The sequence below is a fragment of the Erythrolamprus reginae genome, chromosome 2 (genome assembly GCF_031021105.1).
Source record: "Erythrolamprus reginae isolate rEryReg1 chromosome 2, rEryReg1.hap1, whole genome shotgun sequence".
Lineage (NCBI taxonomy): Eukaryota > Metazoa > Chordata > Lepidosauria > Squamata > Dipsadidae > Erythrolamprus > Erythrolamprus reginae.
This window is the reverse complement of record NC_091951.1, coordinates 107,091,284-107,117,749: the sequence shown is the minus strand read 5'-3', so window position 1 is coordinate 107,117,749 and position 26,466 is coordinate 107,091,284. Positions and strand designations below refer to the sequence as shown.

General features: G+C 39.7%; 1 protein-coding gene across 1 annotated transcript in view; it reads right to left on the bottom strand.

Moving 5' to 3' along the window:
* The window catches only part of GLRA1 (glycine receptor alpha 1), a 115,526-nt gene that overhangs the window by 38,379 nt on the left and 50,681 nt on the right, over nucleotides 1-26,466 (bottom strand). Inside the window, exon 5 of the mRNA XM_070736734.1 lies at nucleotides 4,726-4,793. Coding sequence (XP_070592835.1) covers nucleotides 4,726-4,793 — 68 coding nt within the window. The remainder of the gene's footprint in view (nucleotides 1-4,725; nucleotides 4,794-26,466) is intronic.

Below are 26,466 nucleotides of genomic sequence, written 5' to 3'. Positions count from 1 at the left end.
CCAATGTGTAGGACACAGCATTTTCTAGTTGAGATTTGGAGTTTCTATATGTTAGACCACTCAGAAACAGAGTTCAGGTCTTTTTGGAGAGTAGTTGTGTTATCGGTGGTGTTGAAGAGTTTTACATCGTCGGTGAAGAGGACACAGTTGCTTGTATTTGCATGATTGTACAGCAGCATGCAGAAAGTGCTTGGAACAATAGTACAATCATCTTAATATCAGTGCTGGTAAGATTTATGAAATGTGTATGATGCCGAATGCTAGACCTCTAGTCCAAATGACTTTTATAATGGTTTGATTGCATTCTGTTTGCGGTGTTGGATCTCAATCGGTGGTTTTACGTGCAGAGTCCTCCTTGATAGGAACTGACACTAAGTGTCGTCTTGCACAGCTTTCATGGTATTGGACAAATTGGGCATTCATTACCTATACACCATTGAGCAATGAAGCTACTTGGCCTCACTTATGGTAACAGCTTGCATCGCTGGCAGCCAGGCACTCAACGATCACACAGGATGAATTTCAGTTGTCTTTCCTTCCATTGCAATTATTAGTAAAGATAAGATTCCCCTCCCTTGCAGTTGTCTTCAGATTTCACTCAAGGTAGCAGTGAGTTGACATTTATCATTGGCAAATATATAAATTGATTGGCCAAAACACAAGAAAGCTAGCTTTAATAAAATTTAATGGATTTTTCCCCCCACACTTGTTTGGGGAAGTGATTCTTAAACTCACAGTTAGAAACTGAATCATCAAAAAATACCCAGTCTAAAGACTGTGATATTTGTTGGATGAATAGATAATAATAACAGGGGGTGGGAGGGATGGCAAACTACAAGGAATAGCACTTAGCTGCATCTTCCAAAACACGATTTAGTAGTTAACATTCACTGCACTGCAGTAAGTAACAATCATCATTTAGGTAGTTAGAGCAAAGCATCTAGCAACTGACCAGCAACCAATATCTACATATTTATCCCTAAGAACATTTTGTTTATTATTTATATACCACCCATTTCATTGTTGAAGTGACTTTGGGTGGTTTACAAGTAAAAAATAATGAAATCTACAAACAGAACAGAAATAAGTTTAAAAGACAGAGAGAGCACCCTCAAGGCACCAGCCACCCACAGGGTTGTGTCCAGTAATGGGCAGCCCAAATTTTTACTGCCACCCTATGGGTGTGGCTTATTTTGTTGGTTTGGCTTGATGGTCATGTGACATTGTTCAAGGGAACTGTTAAGTCCTCGACTTACAACCTCATCAGTGTTGCTCTCTGGGGTGACAATTTGCTTTGTGTTTCCTGCGCTCTCCTTCCTGGATTGCCCCCTGCCTCAGGCTGGGTATCTAGGTGAATGGGTGCCAATCAGCTGTTGAGAGAAGAGGGGGGAGGAAATGGGCCCCCTGCAACTCCTGCCAGTGTTGGTCTCCCTGCTGCTTTCCGAGGAGGAGGAGGAAGATGGGAGGGTGGGATGGTCAGCTGGAGCTGGGCACACAGCTTAATTTATGTTGTGAGCTGCCCCAAATCCTTGGTGAGGGGCAGTATACAAATCAAATCAATCAATAAATAAATAAATTTACACTGGTGGAACTGTATTCCACCTCGTCCTGCCTGCTGCCCACCCCTGGTTGTGTCCCATTCTCAGATCTACATACTAGCTGACAGAACCAGTTCTTAACACTCTTTGAGTAAGTCACAGAGGGAGGGACCAACTTCATCTTGGGGTGGGGGTAGGGCAGGAGATGTTTTATAGGACAGAAGCAACAGTAGAGAAGACTCTTTTCCTAGACCCTATCTGTCAAAGTTTTTTCATTGATAGAGTGAGCAACAAGCTACTCCTGCCTCTCCAAGTGGGACGAGTTGATGTAATTTGTGAAAACCAAGGTGGCACAATGGTTAGAATCATAGGTGGGTTCCTCCAGGTTTGGACCAGTTTGCTCGAACCGGTAGTAACCCACTGGTGATGTCATGATGGTGTCATAGAACCAGTTTGGCTGGTGCTGGTCTGTGGGGGTTGCCATCTTTTAAAATATTTTAAATTTTTTAAAATTTTCTTCTGAGCATGCCCAGAAGCCGAGTTTCTGGCACTGTGCATGCAGTCGCCATATTGTTTTAGTGGGTTTTTTGAATTTTTTTTGGCACTGCCCATGAAGCGTGCCCACACACCACAGGAGGAAGCAAACTGGCAGTGAGGTACATTAGAACCCATCCCTGGTTAGAATGCAGTACTGCAGATTACTCCTGCCTGCCTGAAAGTTCGAATCTCACCAGGCTCAAGGTTGACACAGCCTTCCATCCTTCCAAGGTGGATAAAATGAGGACCCAGATTGTTGGAGGCAATATGCTGACTCTGTAAAACCCTTGGAGAGGGCTGTAAACACTGTGAAGTGGTATATAAGTCTACATGCCATTGTTAACTGGGATGACACGGTTCCTCAGGTAACCTGGATCCATGCTGTGAAGAGCTATCAATATTGTACCCAATGCAGTTTTCATGCAGATTCTTAGGGCAACCAAAACTGCCTCTACTGCTGTGTTTTGCACCACCTGCAGTTTCTAGATGATTTTCAAGGAGATCCCTATGTAGAATTCATTGCAGTAATTAATTTGATACAAAGAATGAAAACATGTTGATATAGTACTACATTAAGACCATTAAGACACCTTTACTGCTCAGAACCATTACATAGATATCTCCCACCTAGACAGATATATGGATGGATGTATAAAGTCTAAGTCCTTTCTTTGTTGCTTATTTTGTGAATTGTACCATTGGAATCCTCATCCTCAAAAATTCTATGTATCTTCTGTGTAATTTGCCCTCTTATGCTCCCTAATGTTTGAGGAATATAGATTTGCTTTTCAGAATTCTCTTTCTTGTATCTCTTGACAATCTCTCCTGTATTTATAGTCTTTGTGCTCTATCCTGCATTTATTATCCCCTTTTGTAATGGCGAACTCATTAGACCTTTACATGGTAATATAATAAAACCTACCACGTTGTGTGCTGCAAATAGATGGTCTCCAGCATCTTTAAATGTCAACTTTAATGTCTTATGTGCAAGCTAAAATTCCCAACACTGGCATTTTAATAATCTTTTCAAATAAAAAAGGGAAATTATAATAACTTGGTAAATTTCAACCCAAGAGGATAAGTATTTGTACAATGTTCCCAAAACTAAAGTAGAGCCATCAGACTGCTCAGAAAGCTGTCTCTTTGTTTTTCTTCAAAAATGACCTGATAATGCAATTTTCTACTTCAAAACAAGTCTTTCAGAATGCTAAAATAGTTCAACATGGCTCCTTATTTCCACGGCTAAAACAAATAATTCTTTAATTGAATTTCAGTTAAAACAAATCTTAAAAAGTAAGTGTGTGTGTGTGTATGTATGTGTGAATTCCTTCTAAAAATGATAATAATATCAGCTTCATGATTCAATGATGTAAATACTTGGGTTTCTGCCTTCCTTTTATACTTTAATAATGGGTCCATGGAATTTTATGTGCCACACCCAAATTGATGCACAATGCCAAAATGTTAACCATATGAACCATTACAATCATGTCCCTGTGCCAAGCTGAAATAATGGCACAGAATGTTATTATCAGTATATACTTGATATACAGGTAGTGCTCGAGCTACAACAGTGACTGTTCAAAGTTACAATGGTACTGAAAAAGTGATCGTTTCCCACATGACAATATCTCCATGGTCACATGATCAAAATTTGGATGCTTGTCAGCTGACTCATATTTATGATGGTTGCAGAGTCCAAGGGTCACATGATCACTTTTACAACATTCTGATGAGCAAAGTCAATGGGGAAGCCAGATTCATTTATCAACCATGTCACTAACTTAACAACTGCAGTGATTCACTTAATAATTTTGGCAAGAAAGATCATAAAATAAGGCAATATTCACTGAACAAATGTTTCGATTAGTAACAGAAATGCTGGGCTCAGTTGTCATCATAAGTTGAAGACTACCTCAACTGTACTATATAGTCTTTACTAACACAATGTGGGCGTGGCTTATGCAGGACACCCTGCATTTTCTTTCAACATCTTTCAGTGCAAATTGGGTGCTCTGGGTTGGAACTCCGTTTTCGCTATCCCACTGCGTTCCCCTCATCTGGGCAGCAGCCCACCCCTGAATATAGTGAAAACCAGGGATCTCCAACCTTGGCAACTTTATGTCTTGTGGACTTCAACTCCAAGAATTCTTCAGCCAGCATGTGCTGTCCGAGGAATTCTGGGAGTTGAAGTCCACAAGTCGTAAAGCTGCCAAGATTGGAGATCCCTGGTGTAAAGGACAAGGATTAGCTGGGTTTGTATTAACTTGAACATACTCTGAAGACCCTGAATCTGTAGCATTTTTTGAAGTTGGAATTTTCCATTTTTGTCTGGTTGGAGAACCAGATTATAGGACATGACTGTAAATCGGTGGTTTTCTAGTACTAATCTGTGAAATAACATAGATTCTGAAGCAATCCAGAAATCAACTTAATCTGCGGCTGAGTGGACAAGTTGATTCCCTCTACTTTCAGTTAAAATGTTGGTCTCATCCTCTCAGTAAAAGTACAGCTTTGAATTCATGGCTGACCAAAGGGGGGGGAAAAGGATGGGAAAAGGTAATCAGTAACGTATTTTAAGGGCATAATAAGTTAAATGTCAGTGTTGACTTGGGAAGTTTGCACAGATGACATGCTTCATTCTACTTACCATTGTTGTCTCTGCAATAGATCCAAAGCTGTTGATGAAAATATTGCAGGTCACATTCACTGGCGGGCCTGTAAAACAAATAAAGGCTGATAGCATCTATTGGGTATCAATCCATCAAAGAACAGTAGACTATTACAATTGAATTAAAGTACAGTTGACAAGTACAGTTGTCTTTTACTGAATCCATTGCCCTAGTATAAGTTACAATGGTAATAAATCTTTCACTTGGTAACATTCGTCTACAGTATCTCCTTATCAGTTTTGTAGTTTGTGAAGACTCCCTAATGTCCCGCAAACAATTTTTTATAACGCATGAAAACTGAGGATCACTGAGTCTTGGCCTCACCACTGGCTTTTTATACATAAAGTCCACATACTTATAATCTGTGCACCCAAGCCTAGTTGTATGGTGATTTGACATAGGAACCATATTGTAACCATATTTTTCATTATGCACTTAATTGGAAGTTGGAAGTTGCTACACTGTAAAAAAAAACTTTGATTGGGAGGAAGGCAAATGTGATTTTAATTTGACAGAAGAAGCAATATATTAATTGTATAGAAAGAACATTAACTCTAGTTCATAGATCCATAGAGTTTTGAGTCAGACATATCTTAGAGGTCATCTAATCCAGTGGAACATCTACTAAGGCATTTTGGAGACATGGCCCTCTATTTGAACACCTCCAATATAACAAAACATATAATGAGATAGCTTATTCTACTGCTTGACAGCTCTTATTGTCATGAATTTTCTTCTAGTATTTAAACTTAATTAAAATTGAATAAAGTTGCTGGCTTTTTCCCCCTTGGCCCCACTTGCTTAATTGCATTGTTCCCACCTAGTTTTTGGGAACATGCCTCTAGCATGCTATTTAAAGACTAAGGGAGATCCTTACGTAGAAAGAGCTATGCACAGAAGGCTTTATAGGACACAGAGTTATTTTTCTTACTTTGCCATCACTACCATTCTTTCCTATATATTTATCTAGAAACATAGAAACATAGAAGTCTGACGGCAGAAAAAGACCTCATGGTCCATCTAGTCTGCCCTTATACATTTTTGTTGTGATTAGCTCTAGCCCTGCTCCTGCCCCAAGGATTGTGGATGTGGGGGAGACATCCACATGCTGCAGGCCTGTTTTGCCCCCGGTGGAATCTGCTGATGAAGGCTCCTCTGACCAAGAAGACATGAGTGACAGGGAGGAGGAGAGTGTGGCAGACAGCTCAGAAGGAGATCAATTATCTAGCTCCTCCTTGGATTCAAAACAAGAGTTAATGATACAGCCACGCATGCGGAGAGCGATGCATAGGCAACAACAACTGAGAGATTATTATCAAAGAAAATGAGGCCACCTGTGGTTGGGTGGGGCTGTGATAATTAGTGAGGCTGCTATAAATAGCAGCCTGTGGGTTTGGCCATTGTGGAGGATTATCTGATCGTTGTGTTGCGTGACTGCTTTACTGACTTTGACTTTTTGTGTGCTGATTTTTCCCCGCTTTGAAACTAAACCAGAGCAAAAGTGTGTTTCACTTTGTGAAAGAAGAAGGACTGTGAATTGCCTCACAGCTGCAAGATAAGTATCACAGAACTGATAAGGGACTTGTACAAATTACCAGTTTGTTTGGAGATGAGAGCTCTTTGCTATACCAAAAGAGGGCTTGGTTTAAGTGAATTTTCATTATAAAGAACATTGTTTTGAATTTTCAAATGTGTGTGTGTCTGAAATTTGTACCTGTGAATTTTTGGGAGGATTCTATCAGAGAGCCCGACAGAACAATTTTCTGTATTTTATCTTAGGATGGATATATGTTTATCCCAGGCATGTTTAAATTCAGTTACTGTGGATTTATCTACAATGTCTGCTGGAAGTTTGTTCCAAGGATCTACTACACTTTCAGTAAAATAATATTTTCTCATGTTGCTTTTGATCTTTCCCCCAACTAACTTCAGATTGTGTTCCCTTGTTCTTGTGTTCACTTTCCTATTAAAAACACTTCCCTCCTGAACCTTATTTAACCCTTTAACATATTTAAATGTTTCGATCATGTCCCCCCTTTTCCTTCTGTCCTCCAGACTATACAGATTGAGTTCATTAAGTCTCTCCTGATACGTTTTATGCTTAAGACCTTCCACCATTCTTGTAGCCCGTCTTTGGACCCGTTCAATTTTGTCAATATCTTTTTGTAGGTGAGGTCTCCAGAACTGAACCTATCTGATGAAGATTGAATTTGATCCAACATGATATAGTAAAGACATTGTACTGATTCGCATCTTCCTTCCTGATCTTTGTTTCCTTTACAGACTAACCTTTCGTTGGGAATGGGAAGGCTCAATGGGTAAATTGGGGCCTCTTTCTTCATAGTAACATCATTTAAACCCTTTCAGCTCCTTGACTTTAGATCACAAAGACCCAGTGGACAAAAGGATTCAGAAAACTCTACATGTCCTTTCCAATAAAAGACAAACAAAGGGTATCAAAGCTGGGAAGCAGCTGAAGAGGTCCCAAGAGGAAATGACAATTCAAGTCAAAAGCTTGAATGTCTAGTAACCAAAATGATCAGAAAAGTGCCGCATCGAGATTCGCTTGATTTCCTTTTTGTTTTAGTATCTGTTATTTCTTGGCTGTCTACCTTGGAAAGATGACAGAATTAAACAAGCCAGCAAATCTAGCCCAAATATAAATAAATCTTTGCAAATAGCAGTGGCAGACTGCAACATTCAGTAAGGATAATGTATCAATCTATATTCAGGACCAGGATATGGCTGACTGAACATGAAGGGGAAAAGGGTGAGCGCAGATCTGTCTGGCTTTAAAGGGCTTGCCAGGAAACAGTTCCAGCTGATTGTCTAGGTTCCTTGAGGATTTCTTGATGGAATCAAAAGGTCAATTCACACCTGCAGGCCAGGTGCATAGAAAAGAATCCTATATGATTCTTTGGATAAGAAGATGGGAACCATATAAAACAAAGGAAGGAAGGAAGGAAGGAAGGAAGAAAGAATAGGTATCACTATTAATAGAAGACCAAGAAAGAGAAGCTGATGAAGAAGGAGGAGAAGAAGAAGGTTATTATTTTTGAATAATCTGTTTTGCAGTAAACCACAGAATTCAAAAGTGTAAGAAATAATAGAAATACAGAGGGGGCAGAGCAAATGACATGAGAAAAAGTATATCATTTTGTGAAAGTACACTTTTTTGTGGTTTTCTGTAATAAAAGGCAAAGAAGTAGAGAGCTTATTTATGCTAGAAGCTAGAGGATGGAAATATCATGCCAGCTAGAGGTCCGAGGGGTGATTCTACCCAAGGCAGTTTTAATTGAACTCATGTTAGACTCTCAGAATGTTTTGAAACTGTGGTGAATGCTCTGGAAATGAGAGGATTCCAACTTACATTTTGTAACAATATACAGTGATACCTCATCTTACAACCCCTCGTCATACAAATTTTTCGAGATACAAACCCAGGGTTTAAGATTTTTTTGCCTCTTCTTACAAACTATTTTCACCTTACAAACCCAAGCTGCCGCCACTGGGATGCCCAGCCTACAGACTTCTGTTGCCAGCGAAACACCTGTTTTTGTGCTGCTGGGATTCCCCTGAGGCTCCCCTCCATGGAAACACCACCTCTGGACTTCCGTGTTTTTGTGATGCTGCAGGGGAATCCCAGCAGTGCAAAAATGGGTGCTTTGCTGGCAATGGAAGTTTGGAGATGGGGTTTCCCAGCGAGGAGAGCCTCAGTGAAATCGCAGCATCACAAAAACATGGAAGTCCAGAGGTGGGGTTTTGAGGACTTCCGTGTTTTTGCAATGCTGCAAAATGCTCTGGAAATGAGTATGCTCTGGTATTCCCCTGCAGCATCACAAAAACACGGAAGTCCGGAGGTGGGGTTTCCCATGGAGGGCAGCCTCAGGGGAATCTCAGCAGCACAAAAATGGGCACTTTGGCTGGCAAAAGGGGTGAGTTTTGGGCTTGCACGCATTAATCGCTTTTCCATTGATTCCTATGGGAAACATTGTTTCGTCTTACAAACTTTTCACCTTACAAACCTCATCCTGGAACCAATTAAGTTTGTAAGATGAGGTATCACTTTATTTAGAAAAAAATAATAGATGCAATCTAAAATCAAGCAGAGAGGAAAGGATGTTAATTCTACAGCAATCCTCAAGCATGTGCCAATCAAACAAAAAAACTGTCTGAAAACTAATTATTACAAAGCCATATTCAAGAAAGGACAACACAGCACAGTTAGGCATCAGAATGATAAAGCAGGCCAACAGAAACATTATCTTGATACAGAGATTTCCAGAACTAACAAAAAATCGTTATAAAAGAATCTGCACTAATTTGGTGAAACCAATAATTTAATTAAGGAAAGGGAGAGATTCAATTGGGCATGGATTGCAAAGCTTCCATTTATCCAGCAGATGGAAGATAAATCGGTTTTAAAGGCAAAGGCTCCCCATGACTACAGAGAAATGAGAAAGAAAGGAAAATTGGACAGTAATTTATTTGACAAGAAGATTAAAACTATAAAATAGTAGCTACCATATTTTTCAGAGTATAAGGAACACCTTTTTACCCCCCAAAAGAGGGTGAAAATGTGGGTGCGTCTTATACTTATCACCTCGAGGTTTGACTACTGCAATGCTCTCTACATGGGGTACCTTCAAAGAGCGTTCGGAAACTGCAAATTGTGCAGAACACAGCCGTGTGAGCAGTCATAGGCCTGCCCAGACATGCACATATCTCTCCAGCACTCAGTGGACTGCATTGGCTGCCAATTGGTTTCCGGATGCAATTCAAAGTGTTGGTTAAGACCTATAAAGCCCTACAGGGCATCAGGCCAGAATAATTATGGAACTACCTTATGCCACATGAGTCCCAGTGACCAGTTAGCTCCTACAGAGTCGGCCTTCTCCAGGTCCCGTCAACTAGACAATATAGTTTGGTGGGGCCCAGGGGAAGAGCCTTCTCTGTGGGGCCTCAGGGCCTCTGGAATCAGCTCCTCCCAGAGATTTGTACTGCCCCCACCCTCCTCGCCTTCTGCAAGAGTCTTAAGACTCATCTATGCCACCAGGCTTGGAGCCACTAGACTCTAGCCTCCTGGCCGATGAATGTGTTGAGAGTACGTTGATTGAATGGGAATGACTGTCTTTCTTTGGTTTGGGGGTTTTTTAGATTATAAATTTAAATTAATTGGATTTAGGACAATATATATTGTTCCATTATATGTTGTAAGCCACCCTGAGCCCTCAGAGAGGGGCGGCATAAAAGTCCAATTAAAGAAATAATACACTGAATGTAGCTCCACCCAGCCACCCCCACTCTTTGACCTCTGCCTTCCACCAATTTACCTCCTTGCAGCAAGTAGCCCAGAGCCTGATTAGCACAAGCCACTGATTATATGCCTCCTGCCCCTTAGTTGATTGATTGAAGCTGCAGGTAAAAAGAAAGTTAAGCTAAAACTGTATGGAGGCAAATTGCTGGCAGGGAGAGGCAAGGTAGAATTTTATTTTCTTGTGCTAATCAGACTGTGCTGAAACTGGCTGTTGATTGCTGCAAGGAGGTAAGTCAATAATTATAAGTCAATAACTATAAATGCCTATAGAATGTTCAAATAATTAGTTTAAGAAATAAGATTGCTTTATTATTGTTCTAGACAACTTAACAAAATGAAGAAGCTTTTTTAAAATAAATGCTTGATCTGAAGAGGTTCAGTACTATTGTATCTTCTTTTAAATAGTAGAAAATAAGTATACTTCCAGAAAGCCACATCAATTTTAACATGATCTGTAAAAGTATAATCTGAAATGTAGCAGTGTCCTATTTAAGAAAAGGAAGCTGAGTTAAAACCTGACTTAATCATGTTTGGAGTAGAACTATTTAAATAATTGGGAGGAGTTAGTGTTACTACATTTAAGAAAACTTGTTCTCGTTAATATACTGCCATAATGTACATTTCTCCCATTCATTGCTATTTCTATGGGTCGGGTATATAAGAAGAATTTGTGGTATTGAAGTTAAGTAATACAAATTGAATTCTAGTATCTCAATCTGAGCAAGAGATCCTAGTGAAATAAATGTATATACTGTATTAAAGGGGGAAAACCCAATTCCATTTCATACTCAGTTTGTCTTTACAATGATATTGCTGGATCCATGTCAACTAATCAACAAACATCTACCGGTATTGACTTTTATTATTGATTTCTTCAGATATATATTCATATATGTCAATTATGCATGGTCTACTATACTAAATTTAGCTTACTTTATACTAAAATTGCAATCCATAAACTTTGATTCACTAATTTCTGCTTCACATAACCTTGTTTCAATATGCCTATGCTACATGTGCTACTTTCCTGTCCTGAAGCTTCTATTTGGCATTTTTCTTGACTCAAGAAATCAGAAGTATCTTGTGCAGTAAATAAATAAGATAAATTAAAGCATTGTAGTAACACACTTATTTTGTGGTCCTGAGTGTGGTAAACTGACCAACGCCCTATCCACCTGCTGTGGATGTGCGTTGTGCTAGATCTTTTCTCTGAAGGCTTATGAAAGACAACATCTGGATCATGGGATGTTAAATTAGAAGACATAAAGTTCTTCTCTAGTAAGTAGCTTAGGCAGTTTGAGGATAACATTGATTCTAGTCAGTGTGACTTTGATGCCATTATTGATTTAGACTCCCCAGTAGCAATAGATGCATACAGTCAGACAAAGATTGTCCAGCATTACACTTGAATCCAATACACTTGGGCTGCTCTAAGACCCAAGTCTTAGTCCAAAACTACATGGGTAAAAAGTGAAATCATATGCACTAAGCATAATTTCAGATCATATGAGTTTGATATAATTATTACATACAGCATTCTGCATTTCCTTTCTCTTTTCTCTTTCTCTTCTCTTTTAATAAAGGTTCGACTAGTCTATTTTATTGTATGCATATCCCGCATCTCACTTTCATGTCCAATTAAGCTACACTAATGAACCAATGTCACATTGTTCAACAAAGCTTTGACAATGGTATAGTGTTCATTTCAGCTACAGGCTAGAAGGTTTTGTGAGCTAACATAGCTAATGATTTTCTTTAAAAGGATCTTCTGAGATCCTGCAGGTCTGAACAAGAACTAATATGTCTCATTGCTTTTGCTTGGCAAAACTTACACAGTAAATAAACTTCACCATGCTTCAGTGTTTTTACTAAGTACGGCTATTTGGAAGTGATTGTCTCTGGAAGCCAAGAGCTGCATCGATTATAATAAAGGAAGTTTTTTTTGTTCTTTCCCCCAATAGTGATATAAATTCTATTCAAAATGATTTTAAATTGCCAGTTGAACGTCTTCTACATGCTTCCTACTTTAGGATGCTGTCATGTCAAATAAGGGAAATAAGTAGCATGTGACTCCAACCTTGCCGCCCTTCTTGCTACGTTTCAGTTACAGCTGACTAGAAGCTGTGAAGAACTGGAACTCCATATACATACATCACCATTCCAGACTGCTTTAACATTTCCTCCCATCATTGATTCTTGGAATTGTAGTTGAACCAGAGCACGTTCTAGACAGGATGTTGTGCACCAGAGCACATACAAGTTGTAGGATTCAATTTTTTTTACTACCTGTTCTGTGGCCATAGCTTGATGATCGTGGCTTGGGGATCATAGTGGGAATGGTCAAGTTGATTGGTCTCACCCATAGGAAATTTCTCCTTAGTCCAACTCACAATAAAATAGCATAATAAAATAGCACTGTTCCTATATTTAGAATAGAATAGAATAACAGAGTTGGAAAGGAGCTTGGAGGTCTTCTAGTTCAACCCCCTGCTTAGGCAGGAAATCCTACACTACTTCAGATAAATTATTATCCAATCTCTTCTTAAAAACTTCTAGTGTTGAAACATTTACAACTTCTGGAGGCAAGTTGTTCCAATGATTAATTGTTCCGTCAGGAAATTTGAGGGGATACTACAAAAATGAGGGAGTCAATCTATTTTCCAAAGGCACAACAAGAAACAATGGATGGATATTGTTCTGTCTGGGTCACTCCGGAAGCTATGACCAACCCAAAAAGATAAGCCAGACACACTGGTTGAATCCAAACACAGTTTTATAATGGTAAAGAGAAAAGAAGCCAACAGAAAATGTCCTTACAAGTCAGGAAAGCACTGGAACTCCAAATAGATACACGAAGGCAATTGTTCATACATAAACACAGGATCCTCAATGCCAAATGAGGCTGTTGCTAACAGACACCAACCTCCCATGGGTCTTCAAGACTGCTGGGCCACGAGCCAGGAACAAAAACGCTGAGAGAAAATGCAGATAACAGCAACTCCACTTTGATAACACTCCACGCTGCTGAAAGGGTTTGCCTGCCTTATAAACCCTTCCCTGCTAATGAGGACCACACCCAGCCCCCTGGTGTTCCTCATTCAACACTGATAATATCTATTCAGTTGATTTCTCCTTTGATCTATGCGTCTCTGTGGCATACTAATGATAGCTTGTGCTTCGTCATCCAGTGACTCCAGAGAATCCAAGCTACTTGCTTGAGATAGCCCTTCCCCAGGGCTCCCAGGCCTTTTTTCCTCGTCACTTTCCTGACTGCTATCTCCCCTGTCTGGCGGCAAAGAACTCTCCTCTCCACTCTCAGCCTCCCCTGGGCATGGAGCCAGCAGAGACGCAGCTGATCTTGGATCTGGCTCAGGCTGAACCACAACAGATACTACCCAAAGAGAGTTGCAACCTAGGACTAAAGAGAAATTTCCTAAGGGTGAGACAAATCAATCAATGGAATAGCTTGCCTCCAGAAGTTATTGGTGTTCCATCACTAGAGGCTTTTAAAAAGAGTGAGGGAAGTACACCCCAAAAGGTAAGTGCCAGGAGCCAGTAAAACAATGCAGAAAACTTAAAACAGCTATTTCCTTTTTAAAAAAAAAGTCAAAGCAAACACAGAGCTGAGAGGTAAACTAAGAGCAGCTGCTCAGGCTAATTGAAAGTCTGAGCATGCTGCCAAAAGCCATTAACCCTTCCAACTATATTATTCTATGTTCTCTATGTTCTAAATTGAGTGCTTCACAGCAGAAGCAATATAGCCGGCTAGACCACAGATGTGTTAAATTCACAGCCTATATAATCAAGCTGCATCGTTGTCCTCTCCTGTATCTTTTTCCCCAGCAAGAAACAAAAAGTAGCCAACACTGCAGCAGCTATAAAAGCTGTTGGGAAACTCCAGGAAGTATCAGTTGATCACAGAATTGTTACTTAATACTGTTTATAATGAAAATGTTTGTAATCTTGCCCTTCTCCCTGAAGGGAAGAGGTTAATCCCATCCCTGGAAGAGTGATTGATGTGTTTCCTTGTCCTAATCCTGTCAGTTTCTGTTGCTTATTGACTTGATTCAATGTGTATCGGCTCTATTCCAGCTGCAACTGTTAAATGGAGCTGTTAACTGAAAGGAGAGAGAGGAAAAAACCCTGCCTTGCACTTTATTTTTAACTGGTTCTTCAAATTGCACAAGTAATTTACTAATGGGTGAATGGTTGAGAACCAGCTGAATCTGACCTGTGGTCCATGCCCTTTGATCTTTAAAAGCTGATAATGATTACCTGTTTTTGGACAAACCAATCCAAAGTGAACAACTAATAATGTATGTCCTCTTCCTTGCTTTAATTTTTTTAAAATTTCAGTCCGAAAATAATTATTTTTGTTTTGTGGGGAGGAGGGGAAGAAGCTTCATCCAAGAAGCTTCTTCATTTCTGGCTGAATAGTAGGGAATGAAAGGATTCCCTAGCAGTAGCAATAGTGCTTAGACTTATATACTGCTTCATAGTGCTTTTTACAGCCCTCTCTAAACAGTTTACAGAGTTTTCCCCCCAACAATCTTGAGCCGATGAGATTTGAACTGCCAAACTGCAACTAACAGTCAGCTGAAGTAGCCTGCAATACTGCACTCTAACCACTGCGCCATCTCAGCTTTCTTACTAACAGTTATATTCCTTAGTACTTTGTATGCTGGAGAACAATGGACACCCAGAGTGCTAAAACCAGATGATTGTTAAGGAAACAAAACATCTTCAAAGGCAAAAAACAATCAAGAAATTCTAGTTGCCTTTTGAAAAGCATCTTTGGATCAACCCAGATATTTTTACTGAAAGAGAGAAAGAAAGAAAAGAAAAGAAAAGAAAGAAAGAAAGAAAGAAACTCAGTGGAATCATGATTTTATTTTCATTTGACTGTAGACAATTAAACTGCCACAGTGACTTATTGATCCATTCATTTGAATAATATGCTCAGAGGCGTATATCTCTAAGCTCTGCAAAGCTTCTTCTGTGACTTTCATATGAATTGGATACTGATTTATTTGTGACAGATGAAGTCAGTAAACTGCCCCCATGAGGAGTTCCTTGAAATAAATCTGAAATTAAATTATCTTGGATGAAATTACAATGCAGCTGCTTTCAGCAAAGGGGAAAATGTATACATTTCATTAAATATTAAAGTTTAATTTCTTTGGGCTATATGCGCAGATATAGGAAAAGTTTTCTCAAGTTTATTTGGCTTTTTTAAAATAGATTTTTTTATCTCAGAGGATCTTATATATTTTGTTTATAAGACATCCACATGCCTTTGTTTCATAATTATGGATTTTCAAAGATAAGGCAACATCGATAAAGCTGAACTTGGAAGAAATGAATTTAAACTTCCACAGAACTATTGATTGGCCTTGAATTTATCTATAAAAAGTTTCATCTCTTTCATGGGAGAAAAATATTGAAATTTCTCTCATTAAAATCATTCCCTCTATTGGTAACTGCTAATTCAATAATAGTTGAAGATTTTCCTTGAGCCACATTGTACAAGAAGCATCTTTCAGTAGTACTTATTAGAGAAAGGCACAGCTTTGAAAAGAGTTATCCATGGGTTCTGTGATTCTTTGCATTTTATAAATGTGCTTTCCGTTACCTTATTTTTAACTCAGAAGACTATTTAAATGCAATTTTAATATATTTCTTGCCTCCCAGGAGCCCACTGACTGAACTGATAAGCAATAAGGACAAAAAGGCATTAGGGATGAATATGTAAGAAATTGACAGCAAAACAAGGGAATTCATAAGGAGATTCCAATAAAATAAAATAAAAATAAAAAGATGTTGTGGGGGTAGTGGGTATAAGTAGAATTTTGGTTGTTCTCGCAAAATGGCATACTATTATGGAACAGTTGCCATATCTGTTTTGGTTGCAATCATTGTTATAAATGTGATTCCATGAAAATATACTTCTGCATAGATTCACTTGAATTATGCCCTCCTGGTTCTTTTTGTGGATGCATTGCTTTTCATTGAGGCAATATGCTTTTTCCAGGCCAAGAGAAGCACAATCTGTGTTCCCTTTTATCTGCAGTAGCTTGGTGAAATTAGAGGAGAGTAACTCTAAATTCAACCCCATGCTTGAAAACTATAAATTATTGTCGCTGCCTATGACTGCAGTGGCACCTATCAAAGCTACTGTTGAATATATGAATCTAGTAGATAAGTTTCCAGATTCAGTTATACGGAACTTATACTTGTGGTTTCTGTAATGGACTTGAAAAACACTAAGAATTTATAGCTGTTTATTGAGAGAGAGAGAGAGAGAGAGAGAGAGAGAGAGAGAGAGAGAGAGAGACAGAGACAGAGACAGAGACAGAGACAGAGAGAGACAGAGACAGAGAGACAGAGACAGAGAGAAAGACAGAGACAGAGACAGAAAGAGAGACAGAGAGACAGAGATAGACGGAGAGAGCGAGAGAGAGGGAGAGGGAGAAAGAAATAGGGAGGGAGAGGGAGATTGCCATGCTTTGGAATTTTATTTCCATTTTACTGAATTATTTCATTAGGTTTCAGCTTAATTTTATATTTATCTTTCATTACCTGCCACAAGACACTGAGACGTGCTGATTTTTACATTTAATGAAACATGCACGTTTGCAATTAGATTGGAGAAGTAAATGCAATGGTGAATAGCACTTTGAAATTATGTGTTTGGCATACTTCTTTTTTTGTTCCTCCTAGTACTGAGAAGTGTGCATTATAAAATCAGGCCATAAAAACAAGCCAATTTACAGCAGGTCTTACCATTTGTTCTCAAGGTTCCTTCTGGAAAAAGAATATATTCAAGCATACACTGGTCTACTTTTCTATCTTAACCTCACCCGCTTGAAGAATGAATAACCTTTCTTTCCCAACTTCAAATATGAGAGACCAGGCTGAAAAAGAACATGTCTCTATCACAAATAATCAGCAGGTGGGAGAAGTCACTGCAGATTTATCAAAGTAAGGGATTCTCAGAACATTTTGTAAACAACTGAGAAAAAAAGACATTAAAAAAGCTTCAAAGAGACATGAGTTTAATGAGCTTGCCAATAAATAAGAGCTGGAGGGTTCCCATGTTATTTATCAACATTCAGTACTCCGAACACCTAATTCTTGGTGTTAATATTTATTCAAGGAAGTTCGTGTGAATTTTGCTCCTTTGACTGTGCTCTGCAAGGGGTTTGTTACCAAGGAACAAACAGATAAAACAGAGAAATGATGTATGGCTGTTTGCCATATCATGGACAAAAGTAGATGTATGATCTGCTCTGCAGGGGTGATGTATACAGTATGTTGCAGAATAAAGCCTAAGATATTATTATTATTATTATTATTATTATTATTATTATTATTATTATTTATTAGATTTGTATGCCGCCCTTCTCCGCAGACTCAGGGTGGCTCACAGCAACAGTAAAACAATGTACAACAAATCTAATAATTAAAAAACACTTAAAATCCCATTATTAAAAGCAAACATACACACAAACATACCATACATAAACTGTATAGACCCGGGGGAGATGTCTCAATTCTCCCATGCCTGATGGCAGAGGTGGGTTTTAAGTAGTTTATGAAAGGCAAGGAGGGTGGGGGCAGTTCTAATCTCTGGGGGGAGCTCGTTCCAGAGGGTCGGGGCTGCCACAGAGAAGGCTCTTCCCCATGGTCCTGCCAAACGACATTGTTTAGTTGATGGGACCCAGAGAAGGCCAACTCTGTGGGACCTAACCAGTCACTGGGATTTGTGAGGCAGAAGGTGGTCCTGGAGATATTCTGGTCTGGTGCCATGAAGGGCTTTATAGGTCATAACCAACACTTTGAATTGTGACCAGAAACTGATCAGCAACCAATGCAGACTGCGGAGTGTTGGCATACCTAGGGAAACATAGAAACATAGAAGTCTGACGGCAGAAAAAGACCTCATGGTCCATCTAGTCTGCCTTTATACTATTTTCTGCATTTTATCTTAGGATGGATATATGTTTATCCCAGGCATGTTTAAATTCAGTTACTGTGGATTTATCTACAATGTCTGCTGGAAGTTTGTTCCAAGGATCTACTACTCTTTCAGTAAAATAATATTTTCTCATGTTGCTTTTGATCTTTCCCCCAAATAACCTCAGATTGTGTCCCCTTGTTCTTGTGTTCACTTTCCTATTAAAAACACTTCCCTCCTGGACCTTATTTAACCCTTTAATATATTTAAATGTTTCGATCATGTCCCCCCTTTTCCTTCTGTCCTCCAGACTATACAGATTGAGTTCATTAAGTCTTTCCTGATACGTTTTATGCTTAAGACCTTCCACCATTCTTGTAGCCCGTCTTTGGACCCATTCAATTTTGTCAATATCTTTTTGTAGGTGAGGTCTCCAGAACTGAACACAGTATTCCAAATGTGGTCTCACCAGCATTCTATATAGCGGGATCATAATCTCCCTCTTCCTGCTTTTTATACCTCTAGCTATGCAGCCAAGCATCCTACTTGCTTTCCCTACCGCCTGACTGCACTGTTCACCCACATTGAGACTGTCAGAAATCACTACCCCTAAATCCTTCTCTTCTGAGGTTTTTGCTAACACAGAACTGCCAATGCAATACTCAGATTGAGGATTCCTTTTCCCCAAGTGCATTATTTTACATTTGGAAACATTAAACTGCAGTTTCCATTGCTTTGACTATTTATCTAGTAAGGCTACCAGACCTTCCCCTATGTCACTCACAAACATATTAAAAAGAATAGGACCCAGAACAGACCCTTGTGGCACACCGCTCGTAACCTGACTCTGCTCAGTATACTCGCCATTAACAATAATCCATTGAACTATCCAGGGATTAAGTCCAATCTTCACTAATTTATCTATCATCTCTTTATGTGGAACCATATCAAAGGCTTTACTGAAGTCCAGGTAGGCAATATCCACGGCACCACCTTCATCCAACACCTTTGTGACATAGTCAAAGAAATCAATGAGATTAGTCTGACATGATTTGCCTTCAGTAAAGCCATGCTGATTTGGGTCCAATAAGTTATTGTTTTTTAGGTGCTGATTTATCCTCTTTTTGAGTAGAGTCTCCATCATTTTAACTACAACTGATGTCAAGCTAACTGGCCTGTAGTTACCAGCTTCTTCTCTATTGCCCTTCTTGTGAATAGGCACAACACTGGCCATTCTCCAATCCTCAGGAAATTCTCCTGTTAACAAGGATTGGTTAAACAAATCAGTCAGGGGGTAGTAATGACAGATCTGAGTTCTTTAAGAACTCTGGGGTGGATGCCATCTGGACCCATTGCCTTATTTGTCTTTAATCATTCAAGTTCTTCTAAGACATAGGCTTCTAAGATCACTGGAGCTGAATCCGTACAGCTGGAAGCAATGCTATATCCCTAACCTTGACCTCTGAAACCCAATTCTCATTCGTAAAAACTAAATCTAGATTATTCTCCCCTCTAGTTGGTGTCTTAACCAGCTGTGCCAGAGCTGCTCCTGTAAAGGCCTCTACTATATTCTTACTTTTGCATGTAAGGGCACTGGGGATATTCCAGTCAACATCAGGCATGTTGAAATCAACCATAACCACAATATCTCCCTTTAGTGCCATTTGGGTAATTTCATCCACCATCTTGTTGTCATATTCCTTGGATTGCCCTGGAGGCCTATAGATCACCCCAATTCTAATGACAGAACCTTCTTTATTTTGCATGCAAATCCAGAGAGTCTCTAGATCTTGACATGTATTTTGAATTAGTGTTGTTTTTAGACTTTCTTTAACATAAATGGCTACTCCACCTCCCCTTCTCTCTATTCTATCCTTCCTATACAGTGTATATCCTGGTATGGATATTTCCCATTCATTAGAATCATTAAACCATGTCTCAGTTATGGCAACCAGGTCCAAATTATCTCTAGATATTATGGCCATTAATTCACAGAGCTTGTTGTTCAAGCTTTGAGCATTCGTGCACATTACCCGAAGAACATTATTTTCATTATTAGTTTGCCCCTTATCATCAACAACTACATCCATTTTATTTGCAGCTCCCTTTTCATAAGCTTCCAAAACCTGCTTTATCCTCATTGGTCGGGGACAGAAATCACCCACATCAGTTACATCTCTGTCCCCTTTACCTAGTTTAAATGCCTGTCCAAAAAAGTTCTGAATTCCTCACCGAGTACCTGGGTACCTCTGTATGATGGATGCAAACCATCCCTCTTAAACAACTCCCTATTAGACTACCTACTGACATCATGACTTACATAGCCAAAACCTTTGGCTTTACACCACTGCCTTAACCACACATTAAACTCTCTGATACACGTTGTTTTATCCTCTTGGCCACAAACCGGTAACACCTCTGAGAAAGTCACTGAATCGGTTATTTTACCCAGCTCCACACTAAGACATTGAAAATCTCTTTTTACTACATTAACATTTCTCTGGGACAAATCATTTGTGCCAAGATGCACCACCACATCAACGTTATTACCTTTACTCACAGCCTTGACAATGTTTGTAATCCGCCTTCTGTCCCTGCTGGCAGTGGCCCCTGGGAGACACCTCAGCACCTTCACCACATCTTTGCTCTGTCCCAAATCAACACCTCTAACAGTCGAATCACCCACAAGAAAATGTGTCCTCTTTTTATTTCTACTAACTGCACTTGATGGTTTGGTGATATTTATGACAACTTCCCCTTTGAACATCCCCTCATTCTCTGCCTGAGGGACCTTGCTAATATCTCCAACATCCTTACTATTTAAATCCGCAAGAACATTACAGGAATTCGATACAGAGAGACCAAAATTGCTATGTTTTTGCTCAACTGCACGCAATCTTCCTGAACCAACAGTTGTCCACACAGCCCTCCTCCTCGGGGGGCGCTGTGGAAGTGGAGGCTGGACACATGGATGCATTACAGCACGTGGCTGGGACAATCTTTTGACTTCTGACTGCAAGCTACAAACTAAGGACTGCAATCTAGAGATCTCGCCATCTAACCTAGATGTCCTTATGCAAAGAGGGCAGTACCCCAAGTTCCACAAGGCACTACGGAAGACAACAGCCAAACAAGTGTTACACTGCACCAAGCCAGTCATCTTAACAATGTATTGAAATACAAGTACTTAGCAAGAAAATCAACAACTCCTATTGCTACCAAACTTTGCTGATTTTGGTTTATAGTTGTATGATTCGCGCGCTGTTAGGCGCGCGGGCCACTACCTTCCTCTCTCCTTCTCTGTGATCTGAAAGTGCAAATTAAAATGGCTTTTTCCTGCCTTTTATCCTTCCCAGTCTAATCCTGCCCCAGCCTAATCTGATTTGTCTGTGCTTGAACACAAACTGCCAATAAAATTGTCTCTTACAGCCAGTAGTATCTGCCCCTCCTCCTTGAATTCAAAAAATGCAAAATGCAAAAAGTAAAAAGCACTACCTTCCTCTCTCCTTCTCTGTGCTCTGAAAGTGCAAATTAAAATGGCTTTTTCCTGCCTTTTATCCTTCCCAGTCTAATCCTGCCCCAGCCTAATCTGATTTGTCTCTGCTTGAACACAAACTGCCAATAAAATTGTCTCTTACAGCCAGTAGTATCTGCCCCTCCTCCTTTAATTCAAAAAATGCAAAATGCAAAAAGTAAGCCCATGATTGCTCTTGCAGCTGCATTCTGCATGATCTGAAATTTCTGAACAATTTTCAAAGGTAGCCCCTTGTATAGAGCATTACAGTAGTCGAACCTCTAGGTGATGAGGGCATGAGTGACTGTGAGCAGTGAGTCCCGGTCCAGATAGGGCCGTAACTGGTGCACCAGGCGAACCTGGGCAAATGCCCCACATTAGATGGTTCTCTAATGTGAGCTGTGGATTGAGGAGGCAAGTTGTGGACCCTCTCTGAGGGGGTCAATAATTCCCCCCACCAGGGTTATGGACGGACAGATGGAATTGTCCCTGGGAGGCAGAACCCACAGCCACTCCATCTTATCAGGGTTGAGTTTGAGTCTATTGACACCCATTCAGACCCCAACAGCCTCCAGGCACCGGCACATCACTTCCACTGCTTCGTTGACTGGACATGGGGTGGAGATGTACAACTGGGTATCATCAGCATACTGATGATACCTCACCCCATGCCCCTGGATGATCTCACCCAGTGGTTTCATGTAGATATTGAATAGCAGAGGGCACCCCACAAGGTAGTAACATTGAAGTCAACCTATGACTCCTCACAAACAGTCACTCATACCCTCATCACCTCGAGGCTCGACTACTGTAATGCTCTCTACATGGGGTGACCTTTGAAAAATGTTCGGAAACTTCAGATCGTGCAGAATGCAGCTGCGAGAGCAATCATGGGCTTTCCTAAATTTGCCCATGTTACACCAACACTCCGCAGTCTGCATTGGTTGCCGATCAGTTTCCGGTCACAATTCAAAGTGTTGGTTATGACCTATGAAGCCCTTCATGGCACCGGACCAGATTATCTCCAGGACCGCCTTCTGCCACACGAATCCCAGAGACCAGTTAGGTCCCACAGAGTGGGCCTTCTCCTGGTCCCGTCAACTAAACAATGCCGTTTGGCGGGACCCAGGGGAAGAGCCTTCTCTCTGGCGGCCCCGGCCCTCTGAAACCAACTCCCCCCAGAGATTAGAATAGCCTCCACCCTTCTTGCTTTTCGTAAGTTCCTTAAAACCCACCTCTGCCATCAGGCATGGGGGGACTGAGATATTCTTTCTCCCTAGGCTTCTACAATTTATGCATGGTATGTTTGTATGTATGATTGGTTTTATAACAAGGGTTTTTAGCTGTTTTTAGTATTGGATTGTCACATGCTGTTGTTACCACTGTTGTTAGCCGCCCCGAGTTCATGGAGAGGGGCGGCATACAAATCAAATCAAATCAAATCAAATCAAATCAAATCAAATCAATAAATAGATAGATAGATAGATAGATAGATAAACAAACAAACAAACAAACAAAAGGCAAAAGTAGTTCCACCCAAGCATTTTTTAATGTGACAAATGTTACTTAGTGTTAGAATAGTAGTAGTAACTAACACTTAGTATTAGTGTTAGAATGCTAAAGAGAAACAGACATGTTAAGAACAATGCTTGAGCCAAAAACTCTTTCGTGACTGGCTGCATGAGGAAAATTCACAATGAATAACCACCTTTTATGCTTTCCTCAAAAACTTCAAAATGGCTTCAGGGAAGTCCAGTTTTATTGTATCCTGGGCATCCTTTTCTGGTCTTTATGAGCAAGAAGAAGAAATGATGAAAACTCCTTAATCTCACAAGACATTTGAAGACTCAACCATAGTTTTCAAATAGAAATCTGAGCAACCTAGATCAAACTAAATAAAAAAAATGCTAGGGTATTCCTGAAAACCTGGCATTCAGTCATCAATAGACATATAGAGACAAACCATATTTATACACCATTAAAAAAAAGGCAATAAAGCTAAGAAGAAAACTAAAAGACCAGAACACCACCTCTCCAACTCCCAAATAAGTAGGGATTAATATCACAAAAATAACTAAGCAGAAAACAATACGCCAATCAAGCAACTACAAAGAAGAAAACCATAGACCCCAGCAATGCTGATATGGCAAGCTACTGCATATAAACAGAGACACACTTCTCTAACAGTGATTATGTTACTTATGTGGGTAATGAAATACAGTGATACCTCATCTTACAAACCCGAGGTTTAAGATTTTTTTGCCTCTTCTTCCAAACTATTTTCACCTTACAAACCCAAGCTGCCACCACTGGGATGCCCGCCTCCGGACTTCTGTTGCCAGCGAAGCCACCCGTTTTTGCACTGCTGGGATTCCCCTGAGGCTCCCCTCCATGGGAAATCTCACCTCCGGACTTCCGTGTTTTTGCAATGCTGCAGGGGAATCCCAGCAGGGGAATCCCACCAGCACGAAAATGGGTGCTTTGGCTGGCAATGGAAGTCCAGAGGTGGGGTTTCCCAGTGAGGGGAGCCTCAGCAAAATCGCAGCATCACAAAAACATGGAAGTCCGGAGGTGGGGTTTTGATGACATGTTTTTGCAATGCTGCAATTTCGCTGAGGCTCCCCTTGCTGGGAAACCCCACCTCCGGACTTCCGTTGCCAGTGAAGCACCTGTTTTTGCGCTATTGGAATTCCCCTGCTGGGATTCGCCTGCAGCATCGCAAAAAGACGGAAGTCCAGAGGTGGGGTTTCCCATGGAGTGGAGCCACAGGGTTATCTCAGCAGAGCAAAAATGGGCGCTTCGGCTGGCAAAAGGGGTGAGTTTGGGGCTTGCCGTCAGGCATGGGGGAACTAAAACACCTCCCCCTTGCCCATGTTGTTTTGTTGATTGATTGACTGTGTGCCTGTTTTTTATATATACTGTTTTTTATGAGATTATTAATTTAAATTGGAACTGGATGGGTGGGCATTGGATTTGGTATTGTGTACTGTACTGTTTTTTATTATTGTTGTGAGCCGCCCCGAGTTTGCGGAGAGGGGCGGCATATAAATCCAATAAACCTAACCTAACCTAACCTAACCTAACCTAATAACTTTTCCATTGATTCCTATGGGAAACATTGTTTTGTCTTACAAACTATTCACCTTACAAACCTCGTCCCAGAACCAATTAAGTTCGTAAGACAAGGTATCACTGTACCTACAATCAAGTTCAAAGAGCACCAATTACTTTAAAGTTTGGTAGCTCAAGAATAACATTGCTTTTTAAAAAATTGATATATTAAATCATAGAATGTATTCCAAAGATGCTTTTTTCAAGAGGCAGCTGTACTTTCAGAATTGAAGAAGCTTCTTGGATGAGAAGCAAAATGTCTTCAAAGAAAAAAACAGAAAGTTCAATTGCCTCTTGAAAAAAAAAGTGTGGGACAATCATGACCTGGATGACTGAGAATCTCATAGGCATTTAGCTATGGATAGAAAGTATTGTTTCTATTTAGTCCATTCTAGGACAGTGAAGTCTCAGAAAATAGTATTAATTCTTTCACATGAGATTTCTACAGTGGTCCCTCTGGGCATCCTGATTGATCTTGGCAATAAAAGGTGCATTTAGACAGTACAACATCAACTGGCTAGCTTCCCTTATCAGATATATTACCTATCAGATGAGATTTCACACTGTGTTGAAAAAGTGTTCACATTCAAAACAGCTCTTTTGGCTGACCTTGCTTGGATGTTTGTGCTGACAGAATGTAGACAGATTGTCCAAATCTGATGGAGCTGCTGTTGCATGAATTTCAAAAGATAAACATTTTCACAGGCTATGAGATCATCCCGGATAGATTTGCTAGAGGGGCAGATGAGAGGCACACCATCTGAAAATCATCTCTTCTTTGATCTCTTAGTCCAAAATCCCCATTACTAACTGGGAATGCTAATATTACACAATGGCTTATTTTTAAGGTGATGCATGAAGTATGTAAGTGCATACAACGAGTTTAGCGTTGGCTCATGCCCGTTTCAGCCACCCAAATATTCTCATTGAATACTTTATTCTGTACAAAGTTGAATGTGCACTACAGCATGTGAAATTAATTGTCAATCAGTGTTGCTTCCTAAGTGGACAGTTTGATTTCACAGAAGTTTAATTTACTTGGAGTTATATTGTGTTGTTTAAGTGTTCCCCTTATTTTTTTTTTGAGAAATTCCTCTTTGTTTCATGTGCATATATATTACAGTAATGAATGTGAAAACATAAAAGATGATCACTTGTAGATAGATGTGCATGAATTTGGGTGAATTTTTGTTTAAAATAAGAGCATTTTCAACTGATTTCTAGGGACAGCTCAGTTTAATTGTTTAATTAAATAGTTTAATTCCCATATTATTGCAATCCATATGGTAACAGAGACACAGGAAGGTTATTAAATCCTTAAAACTTAGTCATTTTAGTCCTGATGTTGACAAAAGTCCATTAAGGGTTACCAGAGATAACAGCATATCTATTTTAGCCTTGATGATATAAATGAACACTATATTCCCTCTTTTTTATTTCTAAATATTGTGGTCATTAGACTCTTCAAATATTCAGGATGATCTAAAACTTGTTTTCATTTTTATTTTGTTCCTTCTTACAAAATTCTTCAAAACTTTAACAAGTCTCTCTTATAAATTTAATATAGGAAAATTATCCAAGTTACTTTCTTGTTTTGTTATTTGTATATCTCTTTTAATTATTAAGGCATTAGCCTTTTGGATGTCCAGTGTAATTTATTTTATGTATTAATTAATTGGATTTGTATGCTTGTTTTAATTGGATTTGTAATATCTTTTGCCATGTCATTTTTGTAACCTGTAATTTTTAGCTCAATTTTAAAAGTAGTCTCAATTTTGTCAGGTAAAACTTGTTTCTCTTCCATATCATCCTTTTAACAC